This window comes from Pundamilia nyererei, unplaced genomic scaffold, assembly GCF_000239375.1.
Source record: "Pundamilia nyererei isolate P.nyererei 1_Seehausen unplaced genomic scaffold, PunNye1.0 scaffold00064, whole genome shotgun sequence".
Classification (NCBI taxonomy): Eukaryota; Metazoa; Chordata; class Actinopteri; order Cichliformes; family Cichlidae; genus Pundamilia; species Pundamilia nyererei.
In genome coordinates this window covers 483,668-507,189 of record NW_005187465.1, presented here as the reverse complement: position 1 = coordinate 507,189, position 23,522 = coordinate 483,668, and the positions used below count along the sequence as shown (strand labels likewise).

The 23,522-nt window shown below is 39.2% G+C and overlaps 1 protein-coding gene across 2 annotated transcripts in view; it reads right to left on the bottom strand.

Annotated features, from left to right (window-relative positions):
• ppp3ca (protein phosphatase 3, catalytic subunit, alpha isozyme) overlaps nt 1-23,522 on the bottom strand; it is a 31,051-nt gene that overhangs the window by 6,159 nt on the left and 1,370 nt on the right. For both annotated transcript variants that reach the window (XM_005735400.2, XM_005735399.1), the window contains exons 2-12: nt 19,163-19,363; nt 14,424-14,548; nt 14,216-14,327; nt 13,599-13,744; nt 13,369-13,508; nt 4,510-4,587; nt 4,285-4,379; nt 2,176-2,301; nt 1,993-2,070; nt 578-662; nt 314-411 (exon numbers count right to left, since the gene is read on the bottom strand). In XM_005735400.2, coding sequence (XP_005735457.1) covers nt 314-411; nt 578-662; nt 1,993-2,070; nt 2,176-2,301; nt 4,285-4,379; nt 4,510-4,587; nt 13,369-13,508; nt 13,599-13,744; nt 14,216-14,327; nt 14,424-14,548; nt 19,163-19,363 — 1,284 coding nt within the window. The remainder of the gene's footprint in view (nt 1-313; nt 412-577; nt 663-1,992; nt 2,071-2,175; nt 2,302-4,284; nt 4,380-4,509; nt 4,588-13,368; nt 13,509-13,598; nt 13,745-14,215; nt 14,328-14,423; nt 14,549-19,162; nt 19,364-23,522) is intronic.

The window sequence follows — 23,522 nt, the reverse complement described above, 5'->3', positions numbered from 1 at the left end:
AGCTTAAATGTTAGGTCTGAACTTTGAATTCAAGACAACTTGTTCTGAGCACTGATGCAGTTGTCTTGCATATTTGTATGACTGTCATCATGTGAAACTATTAAAAAAAACTAGAAGACTGGACCTTTACGTTAACTTAGGCTCTTCAGTTAAGAACGTCAGTAAGAGGCTAAAACAAAGCTAACTTAATTTAAGGTAGAGAAGAAAAAAAGGCAGAAGAGAGACAGTTTGAGAGATAAGAGTCATGGAGGGGACTGATGTCGGTCATGAAGAAAATGATGGCGAACAGGCTTAGGCCCAGCCTCGTACTCACCACTCTGCAGTGTCTGTCTGCCTCCAGAAAGAACCCCGCTTGGCAGCATGCCAGTGGGCGTCAGGCCCTTAAGTGTCAACACATTTTCACTCTCCTCTCTGCAGGACAGACAGAGGCCAGCAAACAGATCAGAAAATGCAGCTAAACGATTTTACTGGATGTCCCCACTCTCATAACAGTAGATATACATACAGAGTGCACTCTAGATTTGGAAAAAAATTTTTTTTTGGAAATCATACCTCTACACACGTGTAAATAATGTACCTGAGAACAGAGAACATTTTGGCCATCTTCCCGATAGCGCGGATCTTGTTTTTGATCACTTCCTTGCGTTGTGCAGCTGCGTTGGCTGCAAAGGAACATGTATACGGTCATTAAAGGCTTTCTGAATAAGAGATGGTGTCATAAAGCTTCACAGTGCATGAAAAACTAGTTTGAAGCCTTTAGACACAAAGAATGTTCTGTTAATTATCTGTCACCTGATAATAATGTGTGATATTATAATAGGTTCTAGGTCACTGTCATACTTTACAGCAAGCTTTCTCAAGTTTTCAAAACATTTTTTAGCAAGCGTTCATATAAATATGCTCAAACCATTTGAGTTCATGTGATGTTTTTTTTTTTTTGCTGGCTAATAGCTTTTTAGCTGTGAATTTAAACAGCATAATGAGCTGTAAAGGAATGAAATGTCCAGTAAATTCATTCCTTGCTAGAGTCGTGGGCTGCATAAAATCATAAAATGTCACTAAAGGCCAGCATTGACCGCCACTGTCCACATTTCACTGGGAGATTTACAAAAGGGCGACAAATCAAAGAAAGGCCTCAATCCTCGACCCCTACAACGAGAGGTTTTATTATGCTGTGAAGGTGCATTTTGCTGGCATGGTTTGGGTCCACTTGTCGCCTTCTAGAGAAGGGTTGCTGTAAATCAATACGCAGCTGCTCAGAGTCATCACCTTCATCGTATTGACAAGTTTAAAAATAGTGTAAAACTGCAATGGCCTTAACAGTCTCCACATCTTCAACCCTTTTCTGGAGATTTAAGATTGACGTGTTAGGGCATTTTCACACCTGGAATTCGTTTACTGTGGTTTTACTGTGGTCTAAATCAGTTGAAGAGTTTGTAAACTTGTAGCCTTTAACCTGCACTTTGGTTTCTTTTAACACAGAGAAAACTAAAAGCGACCTGCATTACCTCAATACAAACCACGTGAGGACATTCAGTCCACTTATTGGCCAGATGTGTCTAGGGTGGGACTATGAAAAGTAAAAGCAGGAAAAAGCCGCTGTGTTCTGGACTTGTGGGTAACGCTGAGAATTTACTTTAATTTCAAGGCTTGTTAATACACTTTGTGTGCACTGCACCTCTATGACATTCTGCTGAAACACAGAACGCAAAGTTTACCTGGCTATAGGAAGTCTTTTGGCTCAGCATTCACCCGCTACAAGCAAGTATGTTTGAAATCAGACATACACTACCTCCTCCCCAGCGTCTCTGTGTGGTTGTTTTTGTCCACAAACCTGTGATTACTGTGTTCATCAATCAATGTTAACGTTACCATAATGAGATACAATAGGTTAGCCTTTCCTTCAATATTTCACACATCTGTAGTTTAGTGTATGAAAAGTTTAAATACTAAAAAATGAAAAATGGCATGTTTATTTACAAAACATCTTACCATCAAAAATCTCATCTTCATCATTCATGAGTTCATCATCAGAGCAAATGCTCAGCACGTTCACCAGCATTTCTGTGACTGGGATAAAAAATAGAGAGTGCAACAAAGGTAAAGTCACTGAGCAATGAGCCGTGGAGAAAACTGACACCCCCCCCCCAAATAAACCCGGACAGATACAAATACCTTTTTCTCCAACAAACGGCAGAGACCAGGTGAAGACATCCATGAAGTTGGGCAGCCAGTAGGGATGGGGTGAGCAGTTGAACTGTCGGATGTTCATCACATTATTTTCATATTTCAGTACAGCAGCTGTTGGGGCAGGTGAGACACAGAAGAGGAAAACTTTCCATAAAGTCTCATAACCTTTTATGGCATTAATATGTAGTTATAGATCTGATGAAGGCAACATAAAATTCCTTTTACATAGATCCATAGAGCAGATATGAAGTATTCATATAAAAGAGAATAGAGTTCATTAAATGGTCTAATGAATAATTTAATAAAATTCCATTCAAGTGTATTTATATGACATCAGATCACGTAAATGGTCGCCTCAAGGAGCTCAATGAGTGCAAGGTAGGGAGAAAACCCCAATAATCAGATGAACCTCTGTGAGCACGCAGTGATTTAATGGCATGCTGCAGTGGTATATAAATGTGAGAAGAGGTGAGTAGATATGCAATGCTTAGTGTATCATAGGAAGTCCTGCAGCAGTCTGAACCTATAGCAGCATTACTAAGGGAGGGTTCAGGGTCACCTGATCCACCCTAACTGTAAGCTTGATCTAAAAGGAAAGTTTTATTGGAAAATTAGAGAGTGCATCTGTCTCCCGAATCCAAACTGGGAGCTGGTTCCACTGAAGAAGGGACTAGAAGTTACAAACTCTGCCTCTCATTCTACTTTTAACTATCCTAGTACCACAAGTAAGCCAGAAGGCAAAGGGGGAAAGTGCTCTATTAGGATAGTGTAGTGATACGGGGTCTTTAAGGTATGAAAGGGCCTGATTATTTATAATCTTGTATGTGAGGATAAGGATTTCTAGATTAGAATAGCAAATTTATGTAGATTTCAGATTCAATAGTGCCACTGCTGCCCAGTGAAAGCATGATGTAGCGAGTAGAAAGCCAATATTTAACATATGGTATGTTAAAACTCTAGTGAGTGAGGTAATCATTTGTAAACTTTCCCGCTACATACAAGCGAGTTAGAGTTAAGACACTGCTTGGCACTCTGCCTCTGTCTGTTCAGCTGTGATACACTCTGCTACATGTGTTGCTCACAGCCCTGACAGCACTGTAAACACTGGTAGTAACTTTATTTCTCTGCATCTCCGTTGATGCATAGCAACTACGGCATATCACAGTTGTGATTAAAATCATTTAATGATAATAACTGTGACATAACTGTGTCACCACAACTCAAGCAGTCATAGAATAGTTTTAATCTTGAGTATTATTTGATTTAAATAAGCCTATTGGAGATAAATGTACATACTTTTTTTGTGTTAAAATCCTGCTCCAGAGTTATTAAGATTCAGTGTGAGATTCATTCTGACGTGTCCTCAGAGGAACCATAACATGTTTATACTCAGTGATGTTAAAGAGAGGGGAGAAAAATAAAAGAAAGTCAGCCACTAGATGGCCTAGCAGAGGCAGGGGACTGCTGACACTGTTATATCAGGAGGAATAAAGCCACATGGAGATAGTCAGCAATGCCGACAGTCCCTCCCACGTTCCCCATCTAACATAGCCTATGGCAACCAAGACACAGATCTGAGAACACAAACAAACGGGGCCTCCCTGATGCATTTTTATGCCTGCACACAGCTACATGCAGTTGCACTAACTCGTGCACTGCAGTTTGTATTGTTAAAAACATTTTAGTACGTAAGTCTGAGGAGCCTGTTGGCAATCTTTTTAATCAGATGTAGGGCCACGTTTTAAGGTTTATAAAATGCCAAAATGTGCTTCTGATGATCTACAAATCTGTTATTTTTCATCAGTTAGTTGCAACCTAGATTCAGCTAAAATGAAAGTGGTGCAGGTGTTCCACTGGAGGAATCTTTATCCTTTCCAGCAGCAGACTTTACTATTCTCTGTTGCAACATTTAACAAACGAACGTGTTCATTCTACATGACGTAATATAATTCGGACCCATATTTGTCATTCTAAATAAAAACAGCAGCAAGAAAGCAACACAATATCGCACACAGGAAAAAAACAACAACAAACCAACAGAACTGCACATGATGATGAAAAATGGGGCCAAAACAGATGAAGAGATATTCTGACCTTTGTTATTGTAAACATCCAGGTAGTTTGGCGCTGAGAAGATGGTAATGAGGGATGGGAATCCAGTCGTCTGACTTTTACGGTACATCCGGTAGCTTCAACGCCATTACGTGGAGGTGAAGACAGAAGAAAAGCAGAGCATTGCTCTTAAATAGGTAAACATTCATTTATTTTTGTTTGTGTGCATAGGTGTGTCTTTCCGTGCTTTTTGTAGCGATTACATACCCAGCATCTTGTGCTTCGTGCGCTCGAATTATGGATAATAAGTTATTGCTCTGTAGGAACTCACATACAGCTGGATAACTGAAAGATAGTCAATGAAAACTGTGTTAAGAGGTGACAACACGAGGCAAAAATAACAGAGTGGTGCAAGCAACAGAGAATGGGAGTGACTTGGTATAATTTTATTTAAGGTGTGACTTACTAATTTCATATCTGGTTTCACTCTCAGATTTCTAAGAATTTTGCACGGGTGATGCAAGTGTGTGAAAAAGCATCTGATATCTACCTGGTGTGATAAAATAAATATATAAAAGCCAGATAGCGGCAGTCAGACCTTCCTGCCTCTCAGCTCCGTCCTTACAGGAAATGTGCTGCTAAAGACTGTGGCTGCTTTGTTTGTCTATGTAGTGCTTCGCAAAAAAGGGCTGCTTCACCTTCGTATCTTTGTGTGCACTGTTCTGTATATCAAAGTTCAATTCCTTATAATCATCTCACTTTATTGAACTGGAAGCGTTTGAGGTATTTCTGTCGACTAGAATTGATATTTTCACTCTGCCATTACTCCAAACATCTCAGAAATTATAACAAATGTGGGGTCTCCCAGGCAGTGTCGGTGAGAGAAAAACTATAAATGGACTTAAAGCATCTGCTTCAAACATTTTGGTGCTGGATAAGGTGTCCTCAGAGGTCTTGAAAGCAGGCCGGAGCACAAAAAAGACCGACAGCATATTAGGCAGGAGTGCTCATAATGTTCAGCCTATTAGTGGATGTGTTTCAGCTACAGCTATAAAAACAACAACAACAAAAAAACGAGTATATGAGTATAATCTGAAATGGAACCTATTTGATCCAATCCTTGATTTTACTGTCACACAACCTCTCTAGTTCTGCTTAAGATACGTTCATTTCCAAAAAAACAAATTAAAATGTGGCTGTATGCCATAGTGGTATTCCTTATTTGTTTATGTATTTTGTTTTCTAGCCAGATGGACAAGAATATGTCCCATGAAGACTAACAATGCTAACACATGACTTCCAGTGTTACAGTTCAGGCCAGAGTTTCATAGCCATGAATCATGGAGCAGTGCATCAGGCCTCCCTAACACAGGAGGGAGAAATAATGACAAGTGGATCACCTTCAGCTACCAACCACAGTAGGGTACATTTAGCAGCTGTCACCTGAGATTTGTAACACCTGAAAGGTTGTCGTTCAAAAATCACATTATCTCTTCAAACTGAGTCTTGTAGATTTAAAAGAAAAAGAAAAAAGAAAAAAGGATTTTAGAGAACAGTTTAATTAGCCCTTTTAAATGCAGCAATTACTGCCCTCAATGCAACATCACCTCAATCTGTCACTTCTCTAAAAAGTTTTTTTTTAAGTCCTTTGTGATCTCTTTATTTCAGCTGCTGCTTTCAAGAAGTTACAAGAATGATATATTTTAGTCCCTCAGCTCCAGCTACACACCTCGCACACATCGCAAACTAGGCTGTTTCCAGTGTAATTGATTGCCATACACTCTCTCTTACCCTGATGTTCTTCCACTGACCTATCACAGACAACAGCTGTAGATACCGAAGGGCCTAACATTACAAAACAGCTCCAATATATGGACCCCAGATGTTGGTGATTTCAGCTTTTCATACACGAATGTTCACTAAATGCAGTTCTTTTTAACAACTACTAGGGGATGAGGGGTGTAGCTTAAAATGACATCCTGACCTATTGAGGTTTTGTAGACATGTGACCACTAACTTGTTGGCCATTTTGAACATGACAATCATGGCGACAATGTAGGCTCAATTGAATAAGGCATGTCTACAAACACAGCAGTTAAACTATGAGCTGAGCTGTATTAAAACTTGAATAAGTGTAACATTAAAAGGAAACAATTTGTCTTTAACCTCCTAGGACCTGGCGTCCACATATGTGGACATCACATTTTGGGTTATTTAGACCAAAATACTCAATTTTGCTCTACAAGGGCCTGATATCCACTTACGAGGACATTATACTGCCACTGATCTATCGAAATTTTAAACGAATGTCCTCATATGTGGCTCTTATTTTTCTTAGAAACAAAAATCAGGTTTAAAAAAATCTGGTAATTCTTTGTTTTTACATTCAGGTCCCAATCAGCCCAAATATCAAAGAGAAATTAAAAATGCATGCCATGGAAGAGTTCGGGTCTTAGGAGGTTAAAGTAAAAGCTGTGCTTTTTAAAACGTTCACAAGCTCTGAAGCACAAATTTTACTTTGAAGGTTATCCTTCTCCACTTCCAGATCGCCTTGCACTTTTTCAAGTTTTACTACTGCTCGGCTGATAGATAAAGTGTTTGCAGTCAAACATGCAGGCAACCATGGCAATCTACTGGGAGGTTTTTGGTTCACCGCCTTCTTTGCAACTGATTTCACCCAGTGAGAGCCAACAACCTCCGGGAACTACTGCAAACCAATTGGGGAATGTTTCCCTAACAACCAGTGGTTGTACTCCGTCTAATCTGGTGAACAAATCTCAAACAATGTGCACATAAAGTCATGGTGTGAAACCTCAATAGAAGTCTAAACAGATTTCGACCTTATGAAAAACTTTGCATGTGATTTTATGGTCTCAGTCACTCATTTTGGGGCCTGTTGAATAAAACACGAAGTCCATTATATAAAATCTCCTTACTCTAAATGTCAGAACGGGTGTGTTTATTGGCTAACAACTTGTGATCAACAAGTCATTAGCCAATGAACAGCAAGATCAAGCTCTCGCTCATCACATCCAGTTTCAGAACACAAAGACAGCGAAAACGCTCATCTCATGGACTTAAAATGGGACTTCATTTAATGTGACGTTGGCTACGTCTATGTTGTACTATGTAATATTTATACTGTTAGTTAATCTCTCCACTATGCTTTGATATATAACTAGTTAGCTAGTTTTGTCTAAAATAGAAATATCTTCACTTTACACTGACAATCGTCAGAAAAGTAGCTGCTTTGAAAAGCTTGATTGAAATTATTAAAAAAATGTAAACATAATCGCTTCAGCGCTTTCATCTTTCTCTGAATCTCTACAACATAACCCTCCCCAGCAACAATCCTCTCCTCCTGCACTTCCCTAAAGTCGCTGCCATCCTTGGACCCATCAAACTTTCAGAAGTGTTTAAAATATTTAAGCCCTCAAAGGTTGGTGCCGGAAGAAACAACAAGGAGACTGCTGTGCCCTAAGCACCTGGCGAAACTATGCCATCCACCATATGTAAGTAGGTCGCACGGGCAACCCTCCTTTAGTGGCCAATATACAAACCACAGGATTAGCTTGAATGTGTTGAAACCCTTTGCCTTAATTGCTGCACCGTTACCGATCTGCAAAACGCTGTTCTCAAAAAATGTTATATAACAGATTCTATTAAAAAACACATCCACAATGCATTTCTGCAGTTTTGCATCACACATACTGAAGATTAAGCCTGTTACAGCTGCAAACAGCATTTTTCTGTTTTGTTTTCTTTCCATGTCGTGTAACAAGATAAAAATAAAGAACTCATCATGCACTGATGTACTTTTTTTTCCTTTTCTTTTGTCCGCTCTATCTATTGATTACTGCAAAGGAAAAGAATACCCACACAATGCCTGCCTGCAGCTCACATTCTTTTTCTTGCCTTTGTGAAAACACACAATAATGTGTCGGTGAGCCTGTGAGTGAGAGAGCGCGAGGAATCTGACAAGTGAGTATGAGCGAAAGAGACCGAGAGAGCGATGGAAGTGGCGTGTTGTGAGTGTGAAACAGAGTTTTTTTCCCCTTTCACCTTAGAAAATCCATCTGCCAGGCTGGTGGTCATTAATCTCATTTCCCCCCACTATAAAAGCTATGAAATCATATAAACATATCCATAATCACTTAGCTGACTCACACTTTTCTGATTGTACCTTGGCGCATGAGAAATGTTTAGTTAGTGCTTTGATATCATAATAATAAGACTGACAAGAATAAAAGGCCAAGGTAAACAAACACACGATGTGATGTATTTGTCTATACTTTATGAGACAACAGATTTAATGCAGAACCTTAAATCATATGCAGCATTACTACATCACATTACTGAACAAGATAAGCCTGCACTTATGCATTTCATCCAAGGCTGAAAAATGAAGTCAATGTACAAGTGCCAAGAACTGCAATTCATCAAAGGTCACTTGAGGAACAAAAAAGGACCTGCCTGCAACAACAACAAAAACAACAGAAGAAAACAAAAAGAAGCAAATTTCCCTGTATGTGATAACTGTATCACAGAAAAGCCAAAGGCAGGCATGCTGTTCCAAACTATGGGAAAAAACAATTTCATTGCTAACTGCGTTCATGGAAGACACATTGGGGAAGTCTAATAATTATATGTGCAAAATTATTTGATCCCCCATGAAACTGAAAGATTTTGTCTAAATTTTTAAGTATTTTTTCAAACAGAGAAAAATATTTTTCTTGTTTTTTCTTACTAATTTTCTTTAGAAAGCATACATTATTTCTATTTGCAAAGAATAACAGAATGATTTCAGAAAAACAAAAATTACCAGGGTTAATCTTATTAGCCTCCCTGGAAAAAAGGACCTTTTTATTGAGTAACTGCACAAACCACTACTGTGTAATGATGTGCTTTAACTTTGTGATGCTCAAAAGCTTGTGAAATAAAACCGAGGGGTTATCTTCCAATTTATACAGAGTATAAAAACTTCAGCGAATGTTTGAGCCGTCACTTGAGAAAGCATCGTGCCACAAACAAAATAAATCAGTTTTTACTTGAGAAAAAGAATTGTTGATGCTCACAAAGCAGGAGATGGTATCAAAGATACCTTGTGAGAAACATCATCAAGAAATTCAGAGAGAGCAGGCCAAAGAGCTCTTTGGTCATATCAACACTGCTTATGTTTAGAGAAAGAAGGGAGAGGTCAAAAGAAGACCGACCCCACAGTGAAGCATGGTGGTGGGTGTATTATGCTGTGGGAATGCTTTACTGTGTCTAGCATACAAATTCTCATCAAAGTAGAAGTGATCTCCAAAAAAGAAGGATTTTGAAAGAAAACATAAATCAGTCGCTTTGTCTCCCAACATGACAATGCCCCAAAACAAATGTTGCTCTTTGTTCAGAAGACCAAAGTGGACGTTATTGACGGGGTGATTCAAGCCCTCATTTGAATCCCATTGAACGGGCATGAACTGAAGATCAAGGTCCATACCAGATGACCATCAACTCTGGAGGAGCTTGAAACAGGCATTGCTAAGGAAACATGTGTGGCAAATGATTTCAGCCTGTTATCCAGCAAAAAGGATACACAATTAACTGTCAGCATCAGGGGAGATAATAATTTTGAACCCTGGCAGTTTTTAAAAAAAATTTTTTTTGTGTATGCAGAGTAACATAATGTAAAAAATGTGGGCTGATAATTCTGTCCTCATCTGTACCCGACTGCATCTTCGATACACTGCGTTTCCTGCTCGATTTCTATTACAATTTTTGTCATTTGTCAATAATACAGAATGAGGTTCTCTGTGTAGCATGCATCCTGTAAGCTTAGCAAGAGTCATAATGATGGAGAGGTATGTTTGAGAGCGAAGGCAGGAACTAAGCCACGGGGAGATAGATGACTATTATAGCAGCAGCCTCCACACATCCACAGAATAATCCTCACTGAGCTCCCATCTCCTGGTGAACAGCTATCAGTGACCGTTTAACAGGAGTGAAAGGAGAAGTTAAAACACTTTATTGGCTTCTCTTTGTTCGTCTTCACTATTCTCAAGTACCTGCGTTGTGTTTTACTCTTTGTGTGTGTGTGTGTGTGTGTGGGGGGGTCTAAACTGCTATCCATTTTCCAAAGAATAATATATTGAAGTTCACCTCAGTTTTGTAATATAATCAACACCTTCAGACATCTGAAACTTGCTTTATAAGAGAATTCAACCACAGTAAACAAGTTTATCTTATTGCTGCAAAGAGATCTCATATGTTTAATTGGAGTTTGGTTTTATCCTGCAGGGAAACATTAATACAGAAATCTGAAAACCTCTGCTCCTGCAGCAAGGTGATCTCCGAAACAGAAAACAGTGTTCTTGAAGCTCAAACAAAAATAAAAATGAAAATGCTTTGGGAATGTTGTAAATACTATGCAAATTAGACTCTAACACACTAATATACACAAAACTGTCAGAATGGTTTTAGTTAGGCCTCAGAAGCAGATAACACTTCTTTAAAACTGTTACAACTGGACAAAAAAGGACACTTTCTTAGATATTAGTTTCGGTGCCTGAAAATACACAGGAATTAAATTAAAAATGGATTATAATGGGAACTACAATTATCCTACACACTCTGTCCAGAATGCCATTTACTCTTTGGTAGAAGAGCAAGTCTTCATGTCTTTCTGTGATTTGAGCAGATCTGCAGCTCCCACGCATGGCTCTGTGCTGTTCTGAACCTTCATTAAGAAAACTCTCACCATAACTGCCACCTAATCTCTTCTCCTCACCACCACCTACTTCCACGGCTCTCTTCCATCTCACAACAACATTAGGACAGCGCTCACTCTTCCTCTGCCTTCCTATCATCTTGATACGTTACCAGGGCATCGTTTCTGCCTCAGTTTTTATTTGACATATTTACCACTGCTTTATCACCCACGCTAACCTCAGGCCATGGGGACTCCTTCACTGATAGACACTGTAAGGGTCAGGGATACGCTTATCTGTCTGAATCCTTCTGTGTTCATGTTAGCTGTGTCCACATTTGATTTGTGCTCAGGTATAAAAAAAAAATGTTTGATATCTATTAATAGCTTATAATCCTAACATCTATTTTTGCTATTAAGAGCTCATTTGCATGGGTTCTGTGCAACAGTCAAATTTCACCCAACATTATCCTTGAAAGATTAAATGAGATCATCAACAGTGATAACTAAGGGTGTTAACTTTAAATGCATGTCATCCCTGTCCTCCCATCTTCTTCCATCTCTTAACTGTACTCCAAGTAGAAAGAGTGTGACATACACACAATTGATGAATAGCCACCTACTTCAAGATCAAAGCACATGCGCTTCTATCTTTCTTTTTTTTTTTAAAGCTTGCCCTATTTATATCAGCCTGGATTTATTGTAGACAGCTTCACAGTGTGAGCTGCAGTCTTTCCTTTAAAACTTACAATTAGAGACCGGGGGTCATGTTCAACATACCAAGGATATATTTTTTATTATCAAATTTTGCTAAACCTCAACTGCGATCACGACTCTGTAAGCGGTTAAGAGATTTCTCCAAATAGGGAGATGCTGGCTGCAGATAACCAATCTAGAGCAATATAGATATATCCTGTTCTTCTAAGAACAATCTGTGACCCCAGTTTCAAAAATCTTGGGATGCTGTATAAAAATAGTCTCATAGACCCACATGTTATTCACAATACAACACAGAAAACATCAAATGCTTAAGCAGAGGAAATGTAACATTTTAAGAAAAAAAAAGTGTCATTTTGAACTTGATGGCATCAGAATATCTCAAAAAAACAAAGTTGGGGCAGGGGCATTTTTAGTACTGTTTAGCACCCTCCTCTCTTTAACAGTAAGCAAACATATGAGAACTGAGCTGCTGCATTTTGAGGAAGAGTGTATTTCTCATTGTTGTCTGATAAAGCTTCAAATGTTTTCAGTTGGTGAAAGGTCTGGATTGCAGGCAGAGCAGTTCAGCACCTGGATTCTTCTAATATGAAGACACGGTGTTGTAATAGTTGCAGTATGTGGCTCAAATATCCAGTCTTTCTTGAAAAAGACAATGTCTAGATGACGGCAAATGTTGCTGTATATACCTTTCAGCATTAACACTGTTTTTCCAGTGCGACAGTGTTCCTCTCCTCTTTAGTCCAGATGAAAAAAATCAACATTTTTACTAATCTGACCAAAGGGCAGTTTTCCACTTTGTCTCATTCAATTTTAAATGAACATAGGCTCAGTGAAGACTGCGCTTCTGGATCAAGTTCACATATGGATCCTTCTTTGCATGATGGAGCTTTAACCTGCATTTGTGGATAGCACCGTGAACTCGTGCTGAGCTCATGCATGACGGTCATTCCTGTTTTTAACACAGTGCCACCTGAGGGCCCAAACATCACAGTATTCACAATTTCACATTGACAAATGTTGACATAAAGTTGTTCCACAATTTGTAGACACAATTTTGTATAGATTGGTCCTCTTTCCATCTTTATATCTGAGAATCTTTGCCTCACTAAGATGCTCTAAATATTCCTTCACCTCTTTCTTTTTAGTAAAACTGTCCCAGCTTTCGAGATGAGAGTCACAATTTTGGAATTGCGGTTGTACAAGCTGAAACTAAGCTTTAAGGAATGTAAAATGTGTAAAAGAGATTAAGTGATACATTTGGTGCAGCCACAGTCAGCAAAGACAAAAATACAGATGCTGTGCTAAGAGACTTATTATTATAACTGTCCCCACATTAAGACACAAGTAGATGTGACTATAATTACAACTACATATTCTCCTACATATTTATATGACTTAAATATTTTTTTATGGCATTTCTGACCATTTTACTACAACTTTTTCAGCTTCAACCTTAACTGTATTAAAAGGTCTTTGGTGCAAGTAATGAACATGTATTAAATTGTATTAAACATTATTCAAACCAGCAGGCTGCTGGCAAATCTTGCATGAGGTCATTAAGTAGGCCATAAAGCTGAAGCGCTCTCTGTTTTAAGATTATGTTGCTTCACTGAGACCTAGAATAAAATAAAATATTGCAGCAAGCGAGGAATAAAGTTCCCTCCACTATGAAACATGATCTGAAGTTGCTGCAGGTAGCAAAAGAAAAAGCTCACCTGTAGAAGTAAGAGCAGCCCCGCACTGTGTTGTGGCTGAAATATTCCTGGGTTTTCTCATTGCCAAAGTCTTCGAGAGGGTCGGACCACAGCAGGTCACACATGGGCCCAAAAGCCGGTGGCTCCTTGAACCGATCCAACTTTACACACGGATTCAGAAATTGATGTCAGGCACACACAAAGAAAGCAGAGTGGGATATGGTAGTGGTGAGGCGTGACTGGACTGCTACCTTTTTAATGTCATCTAAGGTGTGTATTTCAGGTGAGAGTCCACCGTGAACACACAGAAACTGTTGGTTCATGAGCGCAGCCAGGGGAAGGCAGTCAAACGCGTCCATACACGAGTCATACACCTGCTCTGAGTACTTGATTTTACCTGGCACAACACAAAAAGTAATGGTTTGGTTCAATGAGTCACCTTTTGAACACTGAAATGTTAGCAAGTGGTAATTATTTGGGTTTAACTTTGGCTGGTAGGCATACTTTTAGTTCTTTCAGTTTGAATTTGTTTAACTTGTTGCATTTGTAGCTCTTCATTTTCGGCTTCTCACAGGCAATTCCAATTCAATTTTATTTATATAGCACCTAACCACAACAACAGTCACCTCAAGGTGCTTTATATTGTAAGGTAAAAGCCTTACAGCAATACTGAGAAACCAACAATGAGCGAGCACTCGGCAATAGTGGAAAGAAAAACTCCCTTTCAACAGGAAGAAACCGTCTGCCATGACCAGTTTGGGGTGAGGTGAATTCCATTCCCTTATATACCTTGATATAGCATTAACATTAGCTCCAGGCTACGCAGGACCGTAGTAAGACAGAGAAAGAAGAACTGAGAGGTACTCACATTCTTGTTTGAAGGTGAAATATTCTGTCAAATGTCTACATTCATGATTTCCACGAAGTAAAAATAGTGTCTTTGGATAGAGGATTTTCAGCGACCAAAGGTATAAAACACACTGTTGAAACAAGCACAAGAAAAATGTTACTTGTGATGTTTTTTTTCCTATTTGGATTCCTGTGTGGCGTTCTTAATAATATTCTTTTGGATTTACCTCAATACTGAAGTAGCCACGGTCAACATAGTCACCAAGGAACAGGTACCGTGTTGTAGCTGGTGATCCTCCCACTTCAAACAGCTTCATAAGATCAAAGAATTGCCCATGGATGTCTCCACAGACTGAAAAACACCCCAAAAAGGCAGATGTTATGAAACCGAAAAGAAACCCCCCCCCACTGAAAATCCTTTTCTCTTCTTTGCCAACATGTGCACGCATCTTTTTCCCGTCTGCTAGGATAAAAAAATGCAGTACATTATCATTTCGGTCATACCTACCGTAGCCTGTAAAACCATTTGCAGCCATTGCAGTGCTTTCACGAAACAAAACATTCAAGATTCGACCGATACTTCTGACTTCATCACTGTTGTCTTTTTTCACACGACAGTGATAAGTTGTGAGTTTCTATATGTATCGCCTGGATTTCCAGGCTTGATATTTATTGTTTTTGAAGGTTTGAAGAACAGGAGATGAGAGACAGACAGTAGAGACCACTGTGACAGGAGCTCATGGCGTTACAGAATAGTACACTTTGTACCAGAGGTGTGTGTCTTCATTTTCTGCATGCAGGTTAGCTGCATAAATAGACAGCCAGGCTGTGCAGATGCATGGAGATGCTGCTGTTTGTATCGTGACTCTACTGATTATTTGCATCTGATAAAAATGTCTCGCGTTTGTTTTGTTGTGTAATACCTTTTGCAACAGTTAAGAATGTAGCTGTAGAACGGGCTCTCGTTAATAATGCAATATTGCGTACAGGGAAATATGGATGTAATGTAACTATAAACAAAGGCATAAATAAAAATAACTACTTATGCCATAAGCATAAAGATCTGAGCGTATTCTGTGTGAGGTGAAAAATATGGTTTCACGGAATGGGCTCTCTGGATTACTCCATCTACTATGTGCACTTTTCTTCTCTCCTTCCATGGAGAACTCGGAGCACTTAATTATTCACATTGTCACTGGAAGTGTTCTTCATTCTTTTAACTCTTTAGTGCTCACATATAGAGAAAGCACGGCCTGTCAGCAGAGCGGCATGTTATGAGAATAATATTCTTGCGTGTGCATCTGGATCTGATGGATGCCATGTTAGAAATTCTCCCCTCTTTAGGTGTCGCTGTATTGAGATATTTCTAAGGTCTCTACTCTAGCTGAAAGGCTTCTGTCCTCTGCTTCTGAGAAATGAGACGCTCACGCCTCCCAGAGTTAGAAAAATCTCGAGCCCCCGGGGAGATATATACTTTTTCGTAGTGAACACTGTGGCACTGGAGTGCAAACCCACATCTCATTTCCTCGCTGCCTTCAATTTTTCATTATCATCTTTCTCTGTCTCCTTCTCTCCTACTCACCCTCCATCTCCTCTCGCTTTTCCGTCTCCCCTATCAGCTCCACAGTGGCCTTCGCCCACTCAAAGCTTAGAGCAATGTGAGTGGGAGACTTCTTGTGTGACTAAAGCAATCAAAAGCACACATGCGCACATACATGCAAGCTCATGCGCAAACACCCGTAAAACATGCGTGCAAGTAAGGATTCACATGCATAATCGGCTGCAGAGACATTCAAACACTGCTCGCGCTCACACAGATATAAACAAATGTGCAGACATAATACTTAGTTTGTCATACATATTTCATACTTAGTACATAAAGCCTCCATTTTGCTGATGCAGGTTGAGCTGAGGCCTTCTCCTGAAGTGCATTTGTCATCTTTGATGACATTAAGCTGATAGGAAGCTAGGTAAATGCATAATTACATGTGCATTCACATTTATGTTCAATATACACTCACCAACCACTTTATTAGGTACACCCTGCCCTCCTAGTACCAGGTTGGGCCCTGTTTTGCCTTCAGAACTGCCTCAATTATACCATAGCCATCGATTCAACAAGGTGCTGGAAACATTCCTCAGAGATTTTGGTCCATATCGACACGATAACATTACACAGTTGCTGCAGATTTGTCAGCTGCACATCCATAATGTCAATCTCCTGTTACACCACATCCCAAAGGTGCTATTAGATGAGTCTGACAGAAGGTAGGACGTATGCAAGCCCTACCATCTGAATATAGAAAACTGAGACTCATCAATCTAGCCAGTCTTTTCAGTCTTCTCTGTCCAATTTTGGTGTGCCAGTGTGAATGTTAGCCTCAGTTTCCTGTTCTTAGCTGACAGGAGTGGTTTTCTGATGCTGTAGCTCACCTGATTCTGCATATCTTGGTTGTCATGAGTCGTTTTTTGACTTCCTATTAGACCCCAATATTGCTGCTATTCTGGGCAAAATGAGCTATTTGTCAACATATCTGTCTCTGTATTTATAAAGGTTGGTAAATGAAAATTTAAAAAGAGAAACACCTTTTAACAATGCTATGAATGTTCATGCTATGCTTCCAGAGCTTTGAACGCCACAAACACAACAACCAGCTGATGTGAGCCGAATCAGCCAGAGCTTAAACGAGTACTCTGTGACTCGCTGTGGCAATCAAACAAGATTCTCTTAAAACTGCACCGTCACATTAGCTCAGTACAAACTAACAAATGACCACACATAACAAATGTTTGGGAAATGTGTTTGTGTCTTGTATGCCTGGGAAAAAAAAGAATGACCAATATATTCGATTTTTTAAAATAACCAAACATGTGAATCAGTGTAAAAAATCCTATAGGTTGGACTATGCTTCCTATCAACTCAAAGCAGTACGGCCATTCTCCTTCGACCTCCATCATCAACAATGCATTTTTACTTAGACAACTCTTTCACTTTTTTGGACCATTTTCTGTTAACCTTATAAATGGCTTTTTTGAAAACAGTATTTGTTTTTTTTTAACTAAGAAGTAAGAAAGCAACAGACAGAAAATAGGGAAAGTTAGAGAAATTACTTGCAACAAAGGTTGAAAGCTGAAGAGGTGGGTGTTGTAATTATACAGTATGTGTGGTAAGCAGTCGACCAGTGAGAGCCCCAAATAACCCCTTTATCATATTGGCGACAGAATCATGTTAAATTTAGCTGAAATACAACCGGCTACAACAGAGTCTGACATTTCACTAGTACAAGAAACAATATTGAGTTTTACTTTAAAATGTATTTATATTCACAACTTTAGTAAGATAAAATTGGCTAAATAGATGATGTAAAAGAAAAAAAAAAACCCAACTAAGTCTCTTAATTAAATTTTCTTGATGGGAAGCCACGGTTGAGTACACAGGATACTTTTGTGTCGGGCTGAGGCATGTTAATATTTTAGAGCATAACTAGGACACACTGCAGGGTTTTCAGCAGAAAAAAGATTTTATCTGTTTATACATGAGAGATACTTCAGGCTTTTAAACTCAGCATTTGTTTTAACTTTTATACTCTCTACTTACATCTAAAGTAAATATAGGTTTAAAGCTTTGACTTATATATTTTTATATATTTCAAACTAGTGTTTTCCAACCCGATTAACTGGCTGCATAGCAAAATGTAGACAAAGAAGGAAACATTATGGGATTAACATCATCCTAACAGACCAGAAATTTGCGCAGAGACAGTGCTTCTGAGATACCGCTGAACTACTTTACATGGACTTATTTAACAAGATAATGATGATTCTGCCTGGTAGTGACAGCTTCCTGTTGTATTCACACGAATTCTCCTTTATCTATTTTTAAAAATCACTTGTGCTCTCTGTTCTCTTTAAAAAATACTGATCATAAAGGAGCAGAAATTTGATCTAAGATCCCTCTCACAATTTATTAAAATGTCTTAACTTACCTGACAAATAAGGGTAATAGCATCAGCTGTCTTTTATGCTAACTAGCAAATGTTAGCATGTAGCACGGTAGACGTACTTGGTTAAGCTAGCTCAAGTTTACTGTCACAGAGCTGTTGATGACTTTATCATCAGTTTAGGAAATTAAAGTTAGGTGCTGCATTTTTTTTTTGTCAGCTCTCACTGTGTCTCACTGACAGTTACTTGTAGACAACTTTTAATTCAAAAAGCTTAAAGTTTTTTTTTACATGACAATGTGGTACTACTGTACAGAGTCAAGACAGTTTTAACTTAAACAGGACTCATTTTTATATGCTTCGTTTGAACAGTTTCCCTGGCAAATATAGTCCAGATCAAAAATAGTCTGAGAAATTGAAAAAATAAAACAACAACAAGACGTTATATCCCTTGGTTTTTCTTTATTACTTCTGACTGCTTCCTTAAAATATTTTATGAATTAATTAAAAATGTAAAACTTTTTTCAATCACTAAATGATGGATGAACTGTGATGATGAAAGTTAAAAAGACAAATTCAATTCTATTTATCTAACACTTGCTTCCGGTTCTTCTCGAATATCAGCTGTCCAATAAAATCAAGACAGAGCAGACCCTCTAACTTCCTAATATAAAGGATTTTAAACTAGAAAATTTCATATGCAAGCTCAAATGCCAGCCCCATGTCATATTATATCTGAGCAAACATTTTAGCTTGGCATCAAACTAAAGTAAACTAAATTAGCAATGACTGTGCTCTAGTCAAGTGAGCTTGCTCCTGGCTATTGCGCAGGCTGCCTCATTGTCATGGTTTACTGCAACACTCAGCAGAAATGAGCCAACATTAAAACACCTGTTTCTTTTCCTGATCTACATCCAAACAGATCTACATCTTTAATCTGAACACTCAGTCGTTTCAAGTTCCAGGCTCGCCATGCTGCAGTTTGACTTTAAGTCTCAGGTAAGTGTCTGTGAAAGGTTTCATACCTGTGACCGGTGCCTCGATGTCTAATATAGTTTTCTCCTGACGCAGGATAGCTGCTCCCTCATTGATGATTCGGAGCGCCACGGCCTCCTCCACACGACCTTCCTTGGTGAGATGGGCCTTCAGGAGATCCACGCGAGGTTTCCCTTCACAGTCAAACACTTCCTTCATCGTAAGGCGGTGGCTCAAGGGGAAGGGGACAGCTGAGGACAGAGCACAGGAACGCAGCGACATTTAAGCACAGGGACATCATGGTCACTATGGCTACTCTTAAAGAAATGGACACAATTTCCGACGGTTTTGTTGCCACTGTGCTGCATTATTATAGTAAACAGCCCTCAGGAATGATACTGACAACATTTTATCAAGGAACTCATGCAGCAATCATATAAGAGAAAACCCCGACCATGTTTTGCCTGCAAGCAATACTGCACAGCTGCTTCATTCCATCTTTGTTGATGGTGTGTGCACTTTGGCATGAAGAGCATTCTTAAGAGCACAGTTTTCCTTAAAACAGAAAGAATCTCCCATGAAAATGCAAGGACTTCTCTATCTATCTATCTTAGCATACTGACAACTGTCCTTTATGTGGTTACTTGTATTTTCTGAGTGCCAGATAAAATATCTAAGCCATCTACTCATCCAACACTCTCCCTGGATCGCTAAAGCCTTTGGCCATTAAAATGCATCAGTCACCTACCAGCAGACAGCCTGTGGAACTGTGAAATCCAACCACCGATCATTACTTCAGTGGCAGCAAAGGTTATTTATTAGACCTGGTGCCGAGCTCTGTGTACTCTAAATGCAAGCTATCAGGACCTGTGTATTTACGTTAATCTACACCTCATCTAGCTTAACAAAAATCACATGAGGTCCAGTGGCAGAATTCATTTGAAAAGCTAGACACAAACAAAAAAGCCTGCCAGATTTGTGCAGAGAATAGCAAACAGAGCCACTCAGCACTGCCAAATAAAAAAAAGACAAAGGAAAAGTCGCAAATCTCAGGCTTATACTGAACATGACCAACATGCTCTTCAATAATGAATGCTTGACTAGAGGAATCTCAAAGTCGCCACTCGTGGTATAATGAGGCAAGCCCCAGCGAGTGTTTTTAATGGGACTCAAATTTTTCACAGTGTGCAGCATGTATCTGTGACGGCAATGTGTACTTTGACACTTTACCAGCAAGTACAAACTCAGCACAGTCAGCACGGAGAGGAAGCGAAGTGAGCCTGTGGGGTATGTGGACAGTGCTCGCAAAGTATCTTTAAACGCCCTACCTGTTTATCCACAGGCTTTCGAAATGTCTGCATCTCCTGAATGTACTGGAACTAAGTAGCACTTGTGTTATGGTGAAAAACTCAGCAACAATGTCTCCTTCCAAAAGATAATGTCCCAGTTACTTAAAAAAAAGAAAAATCCACAAACCTCAGCGTGAACAATTTCAAATACCAACTATTTACTTTTATACTGAGGTACACGATGCAGTCTACCTCTACCCATGATGAGGGGCTTGCGCTCATGGCAGTATTTAAAAATTAACAGCCTGATGTGCTACAAGTCAGTGCATGGGTCGACTGTGTAATAAGTTGCAACGATATTCTGAAGTCTTGGTCTGCAGTTTTCACAGACTGCGCTTGGGTGAATCGGAATGCCGCAAGCTATGGCTGTGTGCACATGAAGTCAACCCAAACACCAGAAACCAACCAAAACAGACTTGTAATGTGTTAGTATGAAAGTACTATCTACTCTTGTCCCATCCACTGCCCCTTCAGAGGACCAGTTGATGGTTGGAAGTGCTTTGAGAATCACCAGTTGACTTACATCCACTGCCTTATAAACAAGAAAAGGCAGACATTGCTACAGGCAGGCCAGATGAAAATATGTCATTTTGATTTAAAGCTGATAATTACCATAAGTCAGTGTAGCATATCTGACAGATGGAAAAGATTGAAAACATAACCTGTGTTGAAATACATTGGCGTAGGTGCTATTATGTACCTTACATAACCGTAAAAGGTAAATGTGGTGCAGGAGCCCAGATTACTCAGGAACCGTTCTTATTTCATTTAAAACTTCAAACTAGCAGAGCAATTTGACTGTAAAATGAGCTGAAACTAGCCTCATGTGGATACTTTAAAAGGAACATTCCGCTTTGTTTTTTTCTGTTTTCTTTCTTTTGTTTCTTTTTTGTGTTTTTTTTAGCCGATTATCAGAAAAACCCAACAGAGATTATTTCGAGATAATCCTCAACAGCACATTTTAAAGAAACGCACATATGTTGACACAGACATGTGAGCGGTCTCCTGGTATAGATGTATGGTGGAGAGATGAAAAGCTGACTTCTGCTCAGCACCCGAGCAGAGTTGAACTATGAAATACTGTACGTTGCCGGGCAACAGCAGCAGCAGCAGCAGCTAACTGTTGGAGTACAGCCAGTAGCTGTGCTCCGCAGAAAACTGGGATTTGCATTGGGGGTTCACGTAGATACAGTGATGCAAATGCTCACACATTGGTCAAACCTTAAGCTCACAGTTAAGAAGCCTCTGTGTGGAATTAAAAGACATTCAGCTAAAGACGGCTAAGAAGAGCTGCCTCTCTGCACTGTTCAATTAATAATAAATGTATGGTGGGTTTATGTGTTTGTTAACCATAGTTTGTCTTGTTAAGTGCAGGATGGTTTCACAAAAGTAAACAGTGCAATTAAAAGATCTATAAAATAAAATAAAACAATGACATAAGTATTCTGGTTTATTGCCCATATTCTCTGCTATAGCTTGCTTTGTATGATATTCAGTGTCTTACTGTATGTACCACCTGACTGATGTTTTTATTTAGATGCTATCAGAGCAGGTCTGTTCTGTCAAACCTAACTACTGCCGCATCATGGCCATTAATAAATTACTAATGCCAATACAAGTATTTGTATGGTGTTACCAAAGGCTGACATGAATGTGACAAAGTTTTGCATTGATATATTATACCTCGGGGTGAAATATAAGAGCGCACCTGCACTAAACAGCCTGTGGTGACGGTACTGTAGCAAACAAACTGCACAGTCCAGCAGTTACTGTTACTGTACCACTTTAAATATGCTCTGTCAGATTAAGACATGTAAGACTAAAAGAGAACCAGCGAGAAACTGGCTGTGGTTTAAGTTGAAGCTATGTACACAGCAGGGATAAAAATAGCTTCGAGTAGCTTGTAGTGTCAGTGCTCGGTAGTTCACTACAAGCAGCGCACACAAAAACAGCAGGAAACGTCAGTCTTCTGGCTCAAAATTTTCACTACCTCAATAGCTTCCTTTGATCACCTGATGGATGCAAGATTCAGTTTCTTCTTTGTATTTTTTTTTCTTCCAATTTTCAGTCTTTTGGGGATTGTAAAAATGGCTTTTACTTCTTTTTCAAAGTGGTGTGCAAGAATAGGAGAGCAGATACAAGTGACAAAAGACACATTCAGTGTCGGCTAAGCAATAACAAACCTTTATAGCACCTTGACAATTCAGAGCATGGAAAAAAAGAGGATTTTGAAAAATTATAATTCTTTCTCTATGATCAGCCAAATTAATCTGCATTAGAAATCACAGGTGAGGCTATTTAACAAGTATCCAGGGCACACAGCCTGAAAATGAAAGAAAATACAAAATACTTATCAACTCCTAAATCCTAAAGTGTTACATGACCATGTTACAAAAGCAGAAAACTGAGTCAGAATTCTTGGCTGTGTTACGTTCGCTGATATAAACCTTCTGTTTGACATATTTTTGAATTCCTGGGTGTCAGTGAAGCTGCGCCAGGAAATAACCACAATGGTTTTGTCACTGCTTTAAATTCGTGTTCAAATGTGCAGAAAACAGCACGGCAAATCAAAACCAACTTCTCCCTTTTATGATGGACGGCACAGAAACAGAATTCTGTTTGAAACCGAATATCCTGTGAAAAAGATGAAAGTACAGTAAAAGTATAATGAAACGAAAGTGTCCGCAGCACGAGACCGAAGCTATTCAGATGGCCTGTTAGATAAATCTCCACTTAAAATAAAGCTAGAAAACAATATTGTTCAGGCAGCTCAGGAAGAGTGTCTTTTTCCTTTTTTAAATTTTCTTCACGTGACACAGTTCATGTTCTGTAATCAATGACAATTTAAGGCTCGTTTGTAACTGCTAGTGCACGCAGTACATTTGTGCGCCTGCAGTCATTGTCATGTAAGTGCATCTCACAGTGCAGATTACTGCTTCTAAAACTCCGGAGGCTAAAGGACAAAGTTGTTAATGCTGACTGAGCTGCTCGGCCGTTATGATAATATACAGAATGTGGATACACACACACACACACACACACACACACACACACATATACA